This window comes from Pteronotus mesoamericanus, unplaced genomic scaffold, assembly GCF_021234165.1.
Source record: "Pteronotus mesoamericanus isolate MK-2021 breed Mesoamerican mustached bat unplaced genomic scaffold, CSHL_Meso_final scaffold_651, whole genome shotgun sequence".
In the NCBI taxonomy this organism is placed as follows: domain Eukaryota; kingdom Metazoa; phylum Chordata; class Mammalia; order Chiroptera; family Mormoopidae; genus Pteronotus; species Pteronotus mesoamericanus.
In genome coordinates, this window is record NW_026555325.1 from 35,223,822 (window position 1) to 35,242,481 (window position 18,660).

The window sequence follows — 18,660 nt, forward strand, 5'->3', positions numbered from 1 at the left end:
AAGGGTCAGGTTCATTAATGCTCATTTTCCTGGCAAGTAGGATCCCACCACAGGAGTCCAGATTTTCATTATAATTCATTCCCTCACCTCTCTGCAGATTAGCCTGGTTATCTCAGATCAGCCAGAGACAGAAATCTTCACCACCAGTGATACTGTCTAATGTCTAGGACTATACAACAATAAATACCTCCAAGCCTCTCACAAATCCCAAAACTGTTCCACAGAACACCTGAATGTGAAAGACAGGAAGTGAACCCTTGGAAAGAGTGCAAAGGAAATAGCACTTTGTGGCCACTGGTACATGATCCAAAGAAGAAGCCTTAAACGATCTTTTACCTGTAATTAATTATTTTAAAATGGTGTGAACAGATTAAATTTCTACTTTCTCCTAATGTATACAATAAGCAAAAGTCTTATATATAAGCTCAAGACAAGTTCTGAAGGAAAATCACCAAACTAGTTCTCACTCTGTGAACTTCAAAAAATATGTTATATGTTATAATTCATTTTCTAAATAACTGGCATTAAAAATGATGATGGTTATTCCATTTATACTATATTTTAATTATCATAAAGATCAAGTTTTAGATTGTTTATTTTACACAATAATTACAAGTTAATCTTTTAGAAAAATATTTTTATGGCTAGCTTCAATAATAGCAAGCTTGAAATATTTTCTTTACCTTATCCTCATAACTTAGAGCAGGTTTGTTTCTTTTATTCATTTGGCTAAATAGGAAAGAACAGTTTTTTATTTTTTTAATTGACAATTCAGTTACCACAGCAAAGGCTAGATCTAAGTATGAGAAGTGGAAACTATTACAGAGTTACATGTGTATATTTTTACCCCTAACAAGGACTTGAGGCTAATTAGAAGCATAAGTACCACCTCCTCTCTTCTCTTTCATTGATTCATTCATTCCACTTCATTAAAAACATATATGAACTAATATAGAAACTAGGAATACAGCAGTGGAACTTTCATCTCATAAAATAAAATATAAAGATACAAATAAAATTAGACAGGAAAACTATTGCCAGTATAAAAGAGTAAATTATGTTTGCTTCTTTTCTTTTAAATAAACTTTTAAAGATATAAAACAACCCTTAGCTTGCAGACCATACATTAAAACCACCTGGGCTTCATCTGGCCTGTGAGCCAGCTTGCTAACCCCTGAATTAAACATATTTAACCCCTGACATTAAAACATACTTATTTACTTTCCCTCTCAGACAATTAGTAAAGTTGTTCAGTGGATGGCAACCACAACTACATTCTACTTTGTCATAAGTTTCATAAAGATAAAATAGAATTACTTAAATACCTATGCTTAGGAGGCATTCTAAAACTTGTATACTTTTGTTTATTTAAATGCAAAGTTTTGCTTTTTAATGTCAATGCTAACATTCTTAGGGTAGAGAAGATAAAAGGTCTGGAGTTCTGAAACATTAACTGAAGTATAGCAACCTTTTACTATAGAAATACACTGTGGGCATATAGAAATATTGATCATCTAAGAGGCAGTCACAAACTAGAGAAGTGAACAGGGCCTCTAGTACAAACAGCTGCCATATGGCATCTCTTTTCCTTTGGAGATGTTTCACAAATTTTAATTAAAGAATTGTTTGATTTATGCTAGTAATGTAATACATATATTCATTACTTGTTGAATATAATTAACAGAAAAAAATATTTCCTTTATACAGTATTGGTGGATATTGTACCATGTCAGACCAACATATATACAGCGTATATATGTTGGTGTATATAGGGTGTCCTACACAGTAAGAATTGCTTGACAGAATGATGGACTAGACTGATTGACTTTATTTAATGTTAATACTTTTACACTGAACTATCTTTTCTTAAGACTTTTGATATATTTTCAGAATAAAAACAACCAGAAATAATTTTTTTCAAAATATACATCATTTAAGTTATACTGTATGTGTTTTTTAAGGACCATAACAGTGCTGAATGATAAAAACAACACACATACTGGAGTTTCTGTAGTGGACGTGGCTGGCTGTTGTAATGACTGTGGCCGAGATTCCTCTGATTGAGTCCTGACCAGTCCGCTACCGTGACCTTTTACTGTATCGCCATTGGTCACAGGAGGATGTTGCTGGGTCAAAGCAGCTTTTAATCTCTGAAATGCAAACACCAATTAAAAAAAATATTCTCTTACTTTCCACTCAAATCCAACTCTTAATGTACTTTTTGATTAACCAAAAAAGACATTTGTAAAGGAATGCAAAAACTCATTCAGCCTTAAAGTTAGCTTTATCATAATTCCTAAGATCACTATAAATATCAGTAAGATAAACAAAAGGACCTTTGGAAAGCTTCCCTGAGTCTTTTGTCTAGTTTGACTAGAGATTCTAAACTTTGTTGCTCCTAATCAATTTTGAGAATGAGTAAAAAATAAAAATACTATTGACTGAAAATAACTTTGTTCAACTAATACAAGCAATACAAGTTTATTATATACACTTATTTTTCTCTACTCCATTCCTGTATCCTGTCTCAATATTCTCAGACGCTTAGATTCTTAAACTAAAATCTCTTCTTTTCCAGATATGGGCCATCTGATTTCTGCTTGCAGGTCTGATGTCAGTGCTTACTTTGACAATGACCTGATGTTGCACTTTTTTAGGCTGCTACACTGTCAGGTTAAACCTCCTTTGAGAACCTACAGCTGGATTTGCATCCCTTAGGTCTTCCCTGTCTCCAATAAGCAGATCTCTACTTCCAAGTCTATCTGTTCCACTGTGTTCCATTTTGCCTGTTAACTGCACTGTACCTGACCCACTATCAAGAGTATGAAAGGTCTAGTGTTAGAATGAGGTCCTAGAACCTCATTCTCTTTTTAAGGATATCTCTTTTTACAGATACAACTTGATATTCTATCAGCAAAAATGTATCATATTATCTCCCCAATCAGACCATAAGCATTTTAAGAGCAGAGACTGCCTTCTATTTTTTTTGCATCCTCTCTAGCAACTGGTACATTACTGACTGTTACATAGGTAAACAACCAATGTATTTGCTAATAAACATAAATTGGTTTCTTTGGCGAAAATGACACATATGATTTTGGGGGTAGTTTTATTGTTATGATCTGTATTTTGAAATAATTAGCACAGGTAATCATACTATACCATCTCAGCAATGAAAATGACTGCAGGCACCTGAAAGACCTGGAACTATTGTTGCTGATAATATTCTTATTAACTGAGATGTAGTCCTTGAGCCCAAAATAAAGTTCTCTCACAAAATTTGATGCAGAAATATGCCCATGACCTTTCCCTAAGATCCACACCTCAGGTGCAAATTTCAGGAGAGAGAGGCTACAAATACTGGTATGAGAACTATGTTGCAGTCTATCCAGTGCTTCCCAAACTTTCTAGAAGTAACTGCCTGGATGTTACATGTTAAAAACATTCTTGGTAGCCTTTTCTTCCTTTCTTCTCTGGATATATAGCAGAAATGGGTGGGTAAGAGAGAAGAGCTATTGAAAAAAGTCCCCCAAATTCTAGTACAATTGCTTTCATTCATGCCAACTAAGAACAATTTAGAAAATTTACAACTATTCAAAAATTTGAAGTTTCTTTACTTTCATCTATGCGTACTTTACTTTCTATATGTAATCTAGATTCTTAAAAAACTGAAACATATATGAAAAGATCAACAAAATTTCCACTAGGCAATAATTATACCTGGACAACTGTTAGTGGATATTTTCTCTTTACTGCTAATCATTGTAGATTCTGACTGATTTTAAAAACAAAGTCAGTAGTGTAAAAAAAGGTTTACTGAGTTATAAGTTCAATACAATAAAATGAAGTCATTTTAGTGTACAGTTCGATGGGTCTTAACAAGCACATACAGTTGTAGCACCACCTCCCACAATCAGGATATAGTACAGTTCTATTACCCCACGTTTCCCTTATGCTCCTTTTCTGTCACTCTCTCTTCACACAACCAGCCCCTGGAAACCACTAATCTGTTTTCTGATCTTGAAAGTTTTGCGTTTTCCAAAATACCATATAAATGGAATCATATAGTGTATAGCCTTTTGAATCCAGCTTCTCTCCTTTAGCATAATGTACTTGAGATCCATTCATGTTGGATCTATGTAGGATCAATGAGTTTCTAATAGGACCACATCCCTGTTTTACAGATGAGGAAACCAGAGATCATTTGCCCAAGGTCACACAGCCATTAAGCAAGTTCAAATCCTCGATTTATCCAAAACACATAAGGAGTGATCAAGAAATAAAATTTGAGGCCGGATGGCCTAATGGTTCAGAAAACAATTACAAAGGATTAGGAATGCGAAGTCTGATGCTGCAACTGCTAAAGCCACACCATCGGAGGATGAGGTAGGTTTTTTTTCTCTTTTCTGACAGAGTACTTCTTTTTGAATTGCAAAGAGTACTACAATATGTAAAGTCTTAGTATCTTGACTGATTAGTATATATAATGTATACTGTATACATATCATATACAGCTGACACTTTATGTTCAGAATTTAACTCTGCCTCAAACTATGTTTGACTTTGAACAAATCATTTACCGTATTTTGTCACATATATTGTGTTCCCATGTATAATGCACAAAAAAAAGTTGGTGTGCATTATACATGGGATTAGGCTCATTATTATATCCATGGTATATAGTCATTAGACCAATGTATAATGCACATCCTTCTTTTCCCCTCAAAAATTTGGGCAAAAAAGTACGCATTATACAGAGCAAAATACAGTAATCTTTGGGTCTTAGTTTCTTTATCTGTAAAACTGGGAATGGATAATGTTAACTTCCTTGCAGGACTTAGGTAAAGATTAAATATAATATGCAAAAGTACCTGACTCATAAAAGGATTTCTCAAATGTTGGGTTCTTTATTTCTTCAAAAATAGCCTCTATTTTCTTTGTACAGGTGTGGGTGGAGATGCCAAAGAACCAGGAAAGTTCGTACAGGAAAGTTGTATTTTCAAACTACACTTAGGAAAAATGTACTTAGGGGTCATCTTAATCACTAGTTTAGCCTCAGACATATTTTATTATGTAAATTGAATTCTCAAAACCACATCAAACACAACAGCTTTCAGAATCTAGATAAAATTCTTGGTTCCTCTCTTGTTTTTCTTTTTTAAACAAGCAGGAACCACCACGTTAGTGGCTAAAATACAGAAACTTTGGACACTCATAACTGATGAGATACTGTGGAAGTAGATGAATTAAAATTAGATAAGCGGCCAAAGCAGTAGTTGGCTATACTCAGGTAGAAATATTTACATTAAATGGTCAAAGAAAAATTAAAAGTAAAATGATACGAGTTCGAAAGTGTGGGTCATATAAACAGAAGAAAGGAGGAGAATCTGGAGAGGTGGTCACTCTGCATAATTGTATCTTTTAAAAACAAAATATCAGACGTCAAAATACAATGAACAGTACCCAGTCTCTAGTGTTAGGTTAGGGCTTTCATTTATGGATATAAAATGTACATAAATGTAAGTGAAACTTAGTAAATTAAGTGCTGGTAAAACATTTTTAAGTCCTTAGGTAGAAAACATCACAGAGTTGAAAAGCATTTAAAGTTTAATAGTGAAGAGCTTAACTCTTAGAATTAATGAAATACAGTAACTACACACATGGGAGTCTGAAGTACATAAACATCACTCTCTTGAATAATCTTTAGTAGGGCAAGTTACTACCTTATAGAGCACTTAAAAGCAGCATCAGTATTCATTCATTATCCTCTCTTGACTGCCCTAGGGTATACAGTACTCATCCAGTGAAGAAGCTCTAATGTTTGCTCCATGCTGTTACATTGATTACAATGAGTCTGACTTGGAAAGTGTGCCACTGGGTACAAAATTTTACAGATTTTCAAGGGTTAATTAATACTGCTCTGAGATGCAGATTTTTAAAACAGCAACAAATATACATGTAAACTAAAAAATTAGAATGGGTTTGGTAAAAAAGTTGTCACTAAATATGATTCATATAAATTTTACAATTAATATAAAATATCTACAATCTACCCATATGTACTGTATTTGCTAGAAACACTTTAAAGGACTAATAATTTGGTTTGAAAATTAATAAGAAATTCTGTCTGTTGACTCCTAGTTCACTGAACATATTTTAAACAAAAATTTCGTCAAAATAGTTAATATTAAACTTTTGTTTACTATTAAATATCATATTAGGAATCAATAAGGATATCAGTCCATTGCTAAGATCCAAATTTCTCTCAATAAATATAAGTAAAAAAAGCGAGTGCTCAATGAAAATTAAATAATATTTAAAAGTCTGTATTCTCCAACATGTACAATAAAACAATTTTAATTTTAAACTAAAGGTATATACCTTGTTTGAAAGAAAATGAAAATATCTTTATTACTATATTTCTAAGCAGACTAATGTTTTAATGTTTAGAATTAATTTTTAACAATATAAAATTCAACTACTATATTGAAACCTTTCTTTCTTAAGAGATATTGTTGTGCTGATCTGACATATTCACTTTAAAGAGGTAATCTGCTAAAAATTTGCTATTCAAATTGTTACATACTATACTCTTGAAATTTTATCATATCTGTCAGAACTTAGTAGGAACAAACTATTTCATCATAGTTCAAAGAAAAAACAATGTTCTCTAGAAACAATTTATGAAAAAGTCAGATCCATATTTCATATGTGCCACAAAAGCTCATCAGAGTAATAACCCTCCTTCTCCTGGGTGTTATCCTACCATCTGCTGTTCTATTACTTATCTTTATTTTGCAACTAATTAACAGCATAATCTTCTAAATTCAGCAAGTTAATTATCATTATTGTGGTCTTTGCAACATCATCAGTCCTCATAAAGTCTTGTCTCCCCTCCCCCAGAGAACATATGAAAATGAAGTAGGTTGGGAGAGAGTCTGTTTCTTTGGAGTGGGCTCATTAGGTGTTTGCTGATTAGCTTAGCATGCAGAGGCAGGTCAGAAGAATTCTGCTGAACATGAGGTTCCATGCAGGGCCCAGCTAAGTTAATGTGAGTTTCTGAACATTTGCCAAGATGCCCTCTGTCAGCTCTCAGTAGAAACCCCCTGCAGAAAACCTACTGGCTACCCACTGAGTGCAAAGATATTTCTGTCACACAACTCTTAAAGGAATGATTCTGGAGAATACTACTTAAATACATTCTACACCTTAAACAAAACTCCTAGATGATTAACATTCATAAGATTTACTTTTTGATCACAAATATTATTTAAGAAAATTGTTCTATTGGAAGAGTAACAAAGACAGCAATTATTTACGGTTTATGTACTTACTGACAAAACGTCTAAACCTAAATTTGGTGAGATACAGTGCAATTTTGTAGTGAAATAGATTCTATTAATTCTTGTGTACTAGATAATCTTGTGTCTGTGGACCCCCCTACATTTTTTAATAACACATTCTTACTTTTCCAATGTCTTATTATAAAGTTCTTAAAATTAAAAAACAAACAAAAAAACCCTTGCTCTGAAGAAACTTCTTTAGCAGAAAAGGAGGATATTTCAATATTTACAGTGGACACAAACACAATGTAAATATTATATACTCCTGTAATCACTAGGCATCTGAAAAACAGGGCACCACGAAAGTATCCTTAGATCTCTCAGGATACAAGCAAGTTTTTCTTCAGTTATATAGTGTGCTACTCATTTTGTGTGTTCTGATGCTGCCATTTCTTTTATTTTTTAACCACAGGTCATTATAGTAGAATCAGCACTGCAACAGTATGTAGCATGTCACTAATGGATTGTGACCACAAAGGTCAAATAAATACTGAAGAGATGGAGAACCAAAAAGGGAGAATGTTTTAAGTATTTTCAGAGTTGAAAACGCCAAAGCAAAACCCAACTGAAGCAGTGAAAGAAGAAATTGTTAAGTTTCAATGAGGAGCTGCAGACTGGTAAACAGTCAGAAAAATTAATTATCATGTAATGTGAATATAGAGGTGTGAACTGCGATCCATGTATTTGGAAAGCATGGATTTGATGTTCTATCACTGATGGAGAAAAGGATAAAGTCCCATTATCACTTATCTGGTCATTAAGAAACCTTTGTGTACTGGGACATGAACCCAGTTTCAATTTTCTTCACTTGGGATGATACAATTATTTCTTCATTTGATAAGTCCTTTTATTTTTTAGCTCCCTGAAGCTTAAAAAAGTAAATCTATGACAGTGGCATTTTAATTCAAATTTAGAAATAATCTGTACCTATTTGGTACTTTATGTTCTAAAAGTACCTAAAATAACAGATTATACTTGGATTTCAATTTGAAATATTTAAGAGACTGATTTATTCCTGTGATTTTAGTTGAGGAGCAAAGATAATCTTATTAAGCTCCTAAGTTATAAAGGAATATTTTTATAAACTATGCCTCATTATATGTTAAGTTTAATTAAATTTAAAGGTTATTAAGTACTTGGGAAAGTTTGTTAAGCAACAGAGGTACCTATAAAAAGAAACAGGATATATTAAGTTTAAAATAAAGTTTAAGATGTTTAATATTAATTATATTTTAAGCCCTTTAAAAGGGATACTTATATAATTAGATGTGTAAATTGGCCTTGACAACTTAGGGAAGAACTAAATTTAAAACTTTAATAAATCTAATATTATTTTAATTATGATGTGTCACACCAAAACACACCATAATTAAAATGCCAAAGGTTAAATAAAAAGAATCTTAAAAGCAAAAGGAAAAAAGCAGTTAATTATCTACATGGGAGTCCCCATAAGACTGTCAGCTGATTTCTTAAAAGAAACTTTGCAGGCTAGAAGGGATTGGCAAAAAATATTCAAAGTTGTGAAAAGCAAGGACTTACAAGCAAGACTGCTCTATCCAGCAAAGCTATCATTTAGAATCGAAGGGCAGATAAACAGCTTCCAGACAAGAAAAAACCAAAGGAGTTTAGCATCGCCAAACCATTATTCTTTGAAATGTTAAAGGGGCTTATTTAAGAAAAAGAAGTTCAAAACTATGAACAATAAAATGGCAATAAACACATACCTATCAACGACTGAATTAAAAAAAACTAAGCAAAGAAGAAGAACAGAGATGAATCATCCACACAGAGTGTTTTGACGGGAGGGCAGGGTTTAGGGGAATGCAAGAGGAGGTGAGCAAATTAAGTTCGAATTGGTAGTCACAGAAAAGCCACGGGGATGTAATGTACAGTATCAGAAATGGAGTAGCCAAAGAACTTACACACATGACCCATGGACATGAACAAATATTTTATCCCCAAAGGTATGGGGATTACGTGAGGGGGGACAAAAGGGGAAAATCTGGGATGACTCTAACAGCATAATCAATAAAATATAATTTAAAAAAATCTAATATTTTACAAAAGGAATCCCTGAAAAAAAGATTCTTGTGCAAAAAAAGTTACCATAAAAAGCATCAAAAAATCAAAAACAAAACCATCTCAATCATGTGACATAATCCTGTCAGTACCTGCTGGAAAAAGAAAATCAATAAGGTCCTTCTTAAAGGTAAGACTTTTTTTGACTCTCTTGATGATCACGGGCAGTATCTGGGGGGAAAGAAACCTCAAAATTTAAGATCGCATCTGCTGAATTTCTTGGTATCCATGAAATGTTTGTTAAATAACAAGTGATAGAACTAGCTGTTAAATGAGACTGAGGTAAAATATATAAGCATGAATTAAACTACAAAAACCAAACTATTTCTGGTTATTCCCTAAGGCTGGCAGTTTTGTATTTCTGTAAGTATAATATGTAAGTATAGTTGATGTCGATGATAATGACATGCAAGCACTGAAAATTTTTGAACAGATACTAAATAATGTTCATTCTATGTTACTAAGACAGGAAAAACAAACTAATATTCAATAAAAATATCAAGCCAATAGTGAGGTGAGAAATCAAATAATTTGTACATGACAACAACCCCCCAATCAATCATAATTCCTTTAGCATTCCAGGCAATTGATACTTTGTTACCCCTTCATGTTACTCGAATAGTATGGGAACAACTATGGTTTCCACAAATGAGTCAAATACCTACAATATATTAGGAAATGAAAACATGATAAACATATCAAAGGTGGTATGTTACCAAACCATAGTATAATTAAAATACAGGTCAATAAGAAAGATATAGAGAAAAGCCCCAAAATATATGGAAATTATATAATACTTTTTTTTACTTAATCTAAGTTTTATTTTATTTATAAAACAATACCACCTATTATACAGAGTTATGAAGATTGAAATAAAAGCCAGATAAGATAATTGGGATAATTATCCAGAGAAAGTTATAAGTCAAATAGGTACCTGAGCTTCAAGGGCAGGTAACAAATATTTTCTTCTAAGCAATTATTGTTGTTGTTTTTAATCTTTTTTTTGGTGAGCCTTGGGAAATAAAGTCTTGCTTCTCACTTCTGCTTCCAGTTTCACTTATCCTATACAAACAAGGAGTGCTATGAAAATGCAGAGACCTGAGGTCCAAAAGCAGATCACTGATATTGCCAAGAAGCTACCCAGTTTACACAAGAACTGGAAGTGGATGTCAGTTCATCTAAAGTTATCTAAAAGGCACATAAGCAGGTATTTCAGAAAGTCTAAGACATATATATCCTCAGGCTAGCCCCCTTTTTTCTCATCTCTTCTGAAAACACTATGAAGCCTTTACCATTTTATTGTATCCCCCAAAATTTCAAATATATATCCAAGATGGAAAAATTATATAATAAACATCTGTATATCCACCAACACAGTCTACCACTAACATTTTACTGTACTGCCTTATCATACATCTGTTCACAAACCAATTCCTCTCCTCTGTCCATCATTCATAAAGGCAACTTATTTTTTTGGTGCATTTTAAAGTACAGTAAGTAGCAGATATCAGTACATATCTACCTAAATATTTTATCTTTTGGTGCTGAAATATACATATAAAAACATGCACAAATCGTAAGTATACCACTCAGTGCTTCCACAAGTGTACACACTTGTGTAACCAAAACCTCTATAAACACTGCTACACCCAGAATGTTCTCCCATGCTCTTTCCCAGTAAATCCCACTAAACAAAGCACCATTCTGATATTTTTCCACCAAAGATTAGTTTTACCTGCTCTAGAATTTTATATGAATGGATTTATATGAAAAAAGTGAAACAAAGTAATGAGAGAAAAAATTCTGAAATATCTTATTAGAAAAATGGCTTACGTTGAACTCTAGATTGATTAATAAATACATCTTATGCAGGACTATTAAATCCTTCGAAACTGAAAAATATAACCCCCCTTCCCCCAAAAAGTAGATTAACTTTTCATGAGAAGCCAAAGATCTGTATTTTCATGTGGAAATATTCTAATTGTTAACATTTACTAACAAATGCAAAATTGTAAAAGATAAAGAGATCTGGAGTGGTGGCTCAGTTGGTTGGAACACTGTCCCGTACATCAAAAGGTGGCAGGTTCAATCCCCAGTCGGGTCACATGATGGGGAGGGGGAGAGGCAGCCAATCAATGTTTCTCTCTTTCCCCCTCCCAGTATTTTTCTAGTCACGCAGGTAAAAACTAACATTAAAACTCCACAGTGGATATTTACCCACAAAAATGAAGACATATCTTTCCACAAATACTTAAACAGGAATGTTCATATCAGATTAACTCATAATGTCTAAGCAACAGAAACAACCCAAACGTGTGACAATGTGTGAGTGGATCAAGTATAATATAGTCATACAATGAAATATTACTCACCAATAAAGGAAATGAAATGCACAACAATGTGAGTAAGCCTCAAAAGCATTATGCTGAGTACAGCAAGACAGGCACAGGAGTAAATACTGCATAAATCCATTTATTTTTATTTATATATTTTTTGCATTTCATTTGATTACTTTTTATTTTTTTATTGTCCCATTACAGTTGTCCCAATTTTCCCCAATTCCTCTCCCCTCCCCCTCCCATCCCCTGCTCCCTCAGTCAATGCCCACCCTGTTGTCCATTACCATGAGTCATTTATACATGTTTCTTGACTAGATCCTTCCCCTTCTTTTCCCTGTTATCCCTCTCCCCCCTCTCGTCTGGTTACTGTCACTGTTCCTTATTTCCAGGTCTCTGGTGCTGTTTTGCTCGTTTGTTTTGTTCATTAGGTTCTACTTACAGGTGAGATCATATGGTATTTGTCTTTCGCTGCCTGGCTTATTTCACTTAGCACAATACTGTCCAGTTCCATCCATGCTCTTGCGAAGGATAGTAGCTCTTTCTTTCTTTCTGCTGTATAGTACTACATTGTGTAAATATACCAAGCTTTTTGATCCATTCGTTTACTGATGAGCACTTAGGCTGTTTCCAACACTTGGTTATTGTAAATAATGCTGCTATGAACATACGGGTACACAGGTTCTTTGGAATATGTTTCAGGATCCCAACAGTGGGATCACTGGATCAAAAGGCAGTTCCATCTTTAGTTTTTTGAGGAAATTGCATACTGTTTTCCACAGTGGCTGCACCAGTCTTCATTCCCACCAGAAGTGCACCAGCGTTCCCTCCCCCCGCCAATCTTCCCCAGCACTCCTTTGTTGATTTGTTAATGATGGCCATGGTGGACATTCTGACTGGTGTGAAGTGGGATCTCATTGTGGTTTTAATTTGCATCTCTCTGATGGCTAGTGATGTTGAACATTCTTTCACATGTCTCTGTGCCTTCTGTATGTCCTCCTTGGAGAAGTAAGTGTCTGTTCAGGGAGGTCATTTGCCCATTTTTAAATTGGATTGTCTTCCTGGTGTATAGTCATGTGAGTTTTTTATGTATTTTGGAGATCAAACCCTTATCCAAAGTATCATTGGCAAATACATTTTCTCATCCAGTTGGTTTCCTTTTCATTTTGCTGATATGTTTTGTAGCCATGAAGAAGCTTTTTAATTTGATGTAGTGCCATTTGTTTATTCTTCCCTTTGTATCATTTGCCCCAGAAGATATATTGGCGAAGATATTGCTGTGTGGGGTATCTGAAATTTTACTGCCTTTGTTTTCCTATAGGACTTTTATGGTGTCATGACTTGTATTTAAGTTTTTTTTATCTACCCTTAGTTTATTCTGGTGTATGGTGTAAGTTGGTGATCTAAGTTTCATTTTTTGGCATGTACCTGTCCAGATCCCCCCACACCATTTACTGAAGAGGCTATTTTTACTCCATTTTATGCTTCTGCCCCCTTTGTCAAATATTAATTGACCATGGAGACATGGGTTTATTTCTCAGCTCTCTGCTCTGTTCCCTTGATCCATGTTTCTGTTCTTTTGCTGGTACCAGGCTGTTTTGATTACAGTGGAATTATAATATAGTTTGATATCAAATATTGTGATCCCTTCTACTTTGTTCTTCTTTCTCAAAATTGCTGTGGCTATTCATGGTTATTTATAGTTCCACATAAATTTTTGAAATATTTTTTCTATATTTGTGAAATATGACATTGGTATTTTGATAGGGGTTGCACTGAATCTATAGATTGCTTTGGGTAGTATGGACATTTTAATGATGTTAATTCTTCCAATCCATGAACATGGTATATGTTTCCATTTATTTGTCTTCCTTAATTTCTTTCCTCAGTGGTCTGTAGTTTTTTGAGTACAGGTCTTTTACCTCTTTGGTTAAGTTTATTCCTAGGTATTTTATTTTTCTTGTTGCTATAATAAACGGAATTTTTTTCCTAATTTCTATTTTGGATATTTCATTGTTGGTGTACAAAAATGCCTTCCGTTTCTGAATACTGATTTGTATCCTGCCATTTTGTTAAATTCATTTATTAGGTTAAGTAGTTTTTTTTGTGGAGCCTATGGGGTTTTCTATGTCCATTATCATGTTAACTGCAGACAATGATAGTTTTACTTCCTCCTTACCAATTTGGATGCCTTTTATTTTTTTCTTGTGTTATCGGTGTGGCTAGAACTTCCAATACTATGTTGAATAGAAGTGGTGAAAGGAGACACCCTTGTCTTGTTCCTGATCTTGGGGAGAAAGCTTTTAGTTTTTGCCCGTTGAGTATGATGTAGGCTGTAGGTTTCTCGTATATGGCCTTTATTATGTTGAGGTATGCTCCCTCTACTCCCACTTAAATTACCCATGGTTCAAAGAAGAAATCATGAAGGAAGTTAGAAAATGAATGATAATGATACCATATCAAAATTTGTGCAAAGGAAAAATATGGCTTAAATGCTTATATTAAAAAGGTAAAAAGATTTAAATCAATAAGCTCCACTTTAGGAAGATAATAAAAGATAAGCAAATTAAGTAGATAAGAGAATATTAAAGATAGCAGTAGCACTCAAAAATAGTACAAATACACTATTAAGAAAAATAAAGGCAAGGTACAAACTGAGAAAAAATATTTGTAAGATTACATATAACAAAAATTTGAATCTGGTATATATAGAAAGAATTCATATAACATAATAAAATACAAGTAACCCAACTTAAAAACAGGCAAAAGATACCACAAAAAAGTCTAGTCAAATTGGAAATGCAAATAAAAACAATAAGATATTGTTATACACTCCTAGAATACCTACAAGGAAAATGGTAAAAGCCAAATATTGGCAAAAATGTGGGAAAAACTGGGATTCTCATATACTGCTTGTTGGAATGTAAACCAGCTCTTATAAAGTTAAGTGTATACCTATTCTCTGACTCAGCAATTCTATTTGGTAGATAGACTAAATGAAAACATATGTCATCAGAGAGTTATATAAAAACATGAATAGTAGTTTTATTCACAGTAGCTAAGCACTAAAAGCCATTCAGGTGTCCATCAACAGGAGAATGGATAAAGAAATTGTGGTATATTCTATACATACAATGGACTACTACTTAGCAATACAAAGCAGCCAACTAGAATAAATTCAACAACGTGGCTAAATCTCACAGACGCATTCTGAGCTGGACACAGAGTACATACTGATTCTATTTATATGAAATTCTAGCACTAATTGCTGGTGACAAATATCTGAGCAGTCAGGGGAGGTGAACTGATTGGGAAGGAAAATAAACTTTCCAGGTAGATGTTAATGTTCTATACCATAAGAGTGAGTGCTACATGAATGCACTTATCAAAACTATAATTAAAATTGGTTTATTTCATTATATTAATGTACGTAAGTTTTACATTAAAAATGCCTATTAATAACAACTGAGTCAGAGTAGGGAGTAATCTGAGGTATAAATAAAATAAGAATAATAGTTATACTGCTAATAATTGAAGCTAGATGATGGGTATGTGAGGGTTCATTCTATTATCCTGTTTACTTTGTATATGTTTAAAAGTTTCCAAAATGGAAAGATAAAAGGAAATAACCTAATTTCTGAGTCTTTTTATTTAATTAAAAGGACAAATTTATTATACCAATTAACATAGGCAATCATCTAAATATAGCTATTTCACATTAGCAAACGTCTAATAAGAAATTTATTTGGATTATTAAGTTTAAGTGGGGCAATCTGTGACTCCCCATGCTATTTTGGGGTCCTTCAACCAAGGACTGTTTTCCATATATAACTTGTGAACATTATAGTGTTGGTGTTTTTTAATATACAAGCATACAAAAACACTTTTATTATTATTAATTTCCTGATAATAGAGAAAGTTATTTAGGGAAGTACTCAATTTAATAGTTTCTACAAATACGGTCTACTCTTGTAAGCCAAGAGTATTCCTTTAAATCAGATTTGTTCCCTTTGAATTAATTTTAAGGAAAAAAAGCCCACTGAGTAGGTAAAAATATTTTTAGATGCAGTGTACAATAATATGATCTCTTTAATTCCCCTTTCTACTACCAGTTCTCACTAACTGAATTTTCCATTAGTATAATATGCTTAAAGTAAAAAGTATAAAAACTATTCCCAGTGAAGCTCTTCGGCTATCAGGTGAAGATTCATCTCAGTATTTCTGAAGCTTTGTCTTAATCATACTGTTATGTGAAAAATTTCCCTCTCAGGTTTCAAGTCTCTCACTACAATCAATAACCAGCTAATTTTTACACTACTCAGCCACCTATTATTCATTCAGATGATATGTAAGTTTTATTATAAAAAGAAGTCATCACATGCTAATTCCAGATTGGTTATTTGCATTAATGGGGGATAGCAACAAAAAATTTAAAGACTTGCAATATATAATGGTTTTATTGTTACAAATTTATATCATTAAGGTAGTGTCTAGTATTGAAGTGAAGCAAGTAATAGGTACCTAATACCTTCTATCTATTGATCCCCTAATGATATATCCACTAATTGCCGTTAAGAAATTGCCCTGAAGTATGTGAAACTGTAGAGGGAGAAAAAACATGATGATGTACAGAAGAGGCGCTGTATTGTACAGCAGTTTGGAAAACCAGCCTAGCAGCTGGCTGCTGTGCAAGTTGCTTGTGGAAGGATAGGAAAGCACCTCCATTCCCATTCTGGAATTCAGGGGGACCATGGCATAATGCGAGGGACCCCAGCTGGTATTTACCCCCAAAGGTGAATGGGATATTCTATTTCCTTTTTTTTTTTTTTTGGCATATGGGCCCTGTAAGGTCTCTTCCCAAAGCTGTGATGGAAATCCATGCTTCCTATTTAACAAGCTCAGCATAAAGAAATTGCTGTCTTCCCTCTCACCCCACAAACTGCAGAGAGCTTCTCCAAGGGAGTTAGTTTACTATGGTCCTGAGGCTTAGTGTCAGGGGATTTGGCGGGTAATGAAATAAACCACACACTGAGTTAGCTCAGTTATGTCACTGAGCACATGTAATTGCGGAATTATCCCAAAAATATTCTTGGAGACACCATATGAAAGAGCAGCATGAATTAATATGCGCTGAAAGCCTTCTCAGGTCCTACCACCCTTTGCTTCAAAGGTTCACAACTCAAGTGAGAAAAGGAAACAATGTCCTCTGCCCAAAGCCATGACTCAATTCTGGCTTTATTATCCTTCAAGGATTATCACAAGGCCTCTTAGGGGATTCATTTATATATGATAGAAAGTAGGGTTTACCATCATTTTAAAGAAAGGCACTGGATGAAATTTAAGACATATGAAGGGTAGAGAGAATTTAAAAAAGAAAAAAGCAGCAGCTTCATGTCTTCTAGCAAGAAAATTAGCAGATTTATATAGGCTTTGGAGATAAGAGAAACCCAAGAAATCTAAGTTTAATCCTTTATTTTACAGATGAGAAAAATGAGCCTCAGAAGAGTTAAAGTGGATGGTTGAGGGTAATGAATAGCAGAGTTATGATTAAAATTACGTCTCCTGACTGCTAATCTGTAGTTCATTCCTTAAACAAAACCAATTTGTCTCTGTCTAAAACACAACTCAAAAATATGGTTTTCATTTAAATTACTAATTTGTATACTATTTCAGAATTCTTGTTAATACTGTTCTACCAATGTAACATCACTGTTTAAAACTACTTATCAGCACTGCCGTCAGATGATTACATCTAGTTTCAGCTGTAATATTCCTAGCCTCCACTAGGAGGACAGCTTGTTTAAAAAGCCACAGCCAAAAACCAGACAAGAATTAGAAATATATCCCCCATCCATTTATTTTAAAGCACCATGAACTAGTCACCATGCTAGTGGAAGCTTTCCTTTTCCAAATTTTCTGGTTCTTCTACTAGTGTAATATAGTCCATAATTTCATAAAATGTGATCTAATTTGTGCAGCGGAGGAAGGCTTTAATGAAAAAAACTATTTCAAAACCGGCTCAAGAAACAGACAGAACAAATAAAATGTTTACCATTTTTGCTTCTGACTGTACTGGCTGAGGAGAGGAAGGACCTGGGATTCCTGGAACACTAGGCACCATGGTGACTGGTCGAACGAGCTATGCAAAAGATATTAAAAAATAACTGTTGGAGAATATATTCAAAATGAGATTTGCACTTTATTTTCACAATTGTTGCTATAATTTGAGACTGCAAACCAGAAAACTATATCTTACATCCTGATTTATCCTTTAAAAGTTGTCAATTTCTGAGACACTTGCTTCCCCAGTCTTTAATTTTCAAAATTTTTTAAAATGGTTTCTTCTTATAGAAACTCACAGTATTCAAAGTGATTGAGGCACAACTTCTCACTTATCTGTCACACTTCCATTCTGAGTGTGAAAGAAAATATCAAATCTTGTGACAGCTAGGCATAAAAATTGATTTCAACAATGAATTATGCTTTTCTAAAATATGTAAGATTTCTAAACTATGTAACAATAGTTTGCTAAATTACCATACTGCATAATGACCAGAAAAAAAAGCCCTGATTACCTCTAATAATTTCCCTAACAGCCCAGAACAGATTTTTCCATTTTATTTTTTGCCTTTTTTTAAACACAGTATCAACACCAAGTGATTAGCTATTATGTAACTAAAGTATACATCTTTTTCATTTCATTTCATTCATCACAGTTACATTTCACAGGATAACCATAAATCTCAAACACAGGGCAAAAATGTTTCCACAGAAAAAGAATATCCACAGAAAAGAGGAAGTAGTTACTTTATATTTAATTCTTATAAAGTTTCTCAAATTATTTTGGTATAATCTCACCAAAAGTGTTGGATGTTACTGTAAGTAGGCTTTTAAAAATAATT

The 18,660-nt window shown here is 33.6% G+C and overlaps 1 protein-coding gene across 1 annotated transcript in view; it reads right to left on the minus strand.

The window, feature by feature from the left end:
• ATF2 (activating transcription factor 2) overlaps positions 1-18,660 on the minus strand; it is a 74,376-nt gene that overhangs the window by 17,127 nt on the left and 38,589 nt on the right. Inside the window, exons 10-11 of the mRNA XM_054562532.1 lie at positions 17,811-17,897; positions 2,001-2,150 (exon numbers count right to left, since the gene is read on the minus strand). Coding sequence (XP_054418507.1) covers positions 2,001-2,150; positions 17,811-17,897 — 237 coding nt within the window. The remainder of the gene's footprint in view (positions 1-2,000; positions 2,151-17,810; positions 17,898-18,660) is intronic.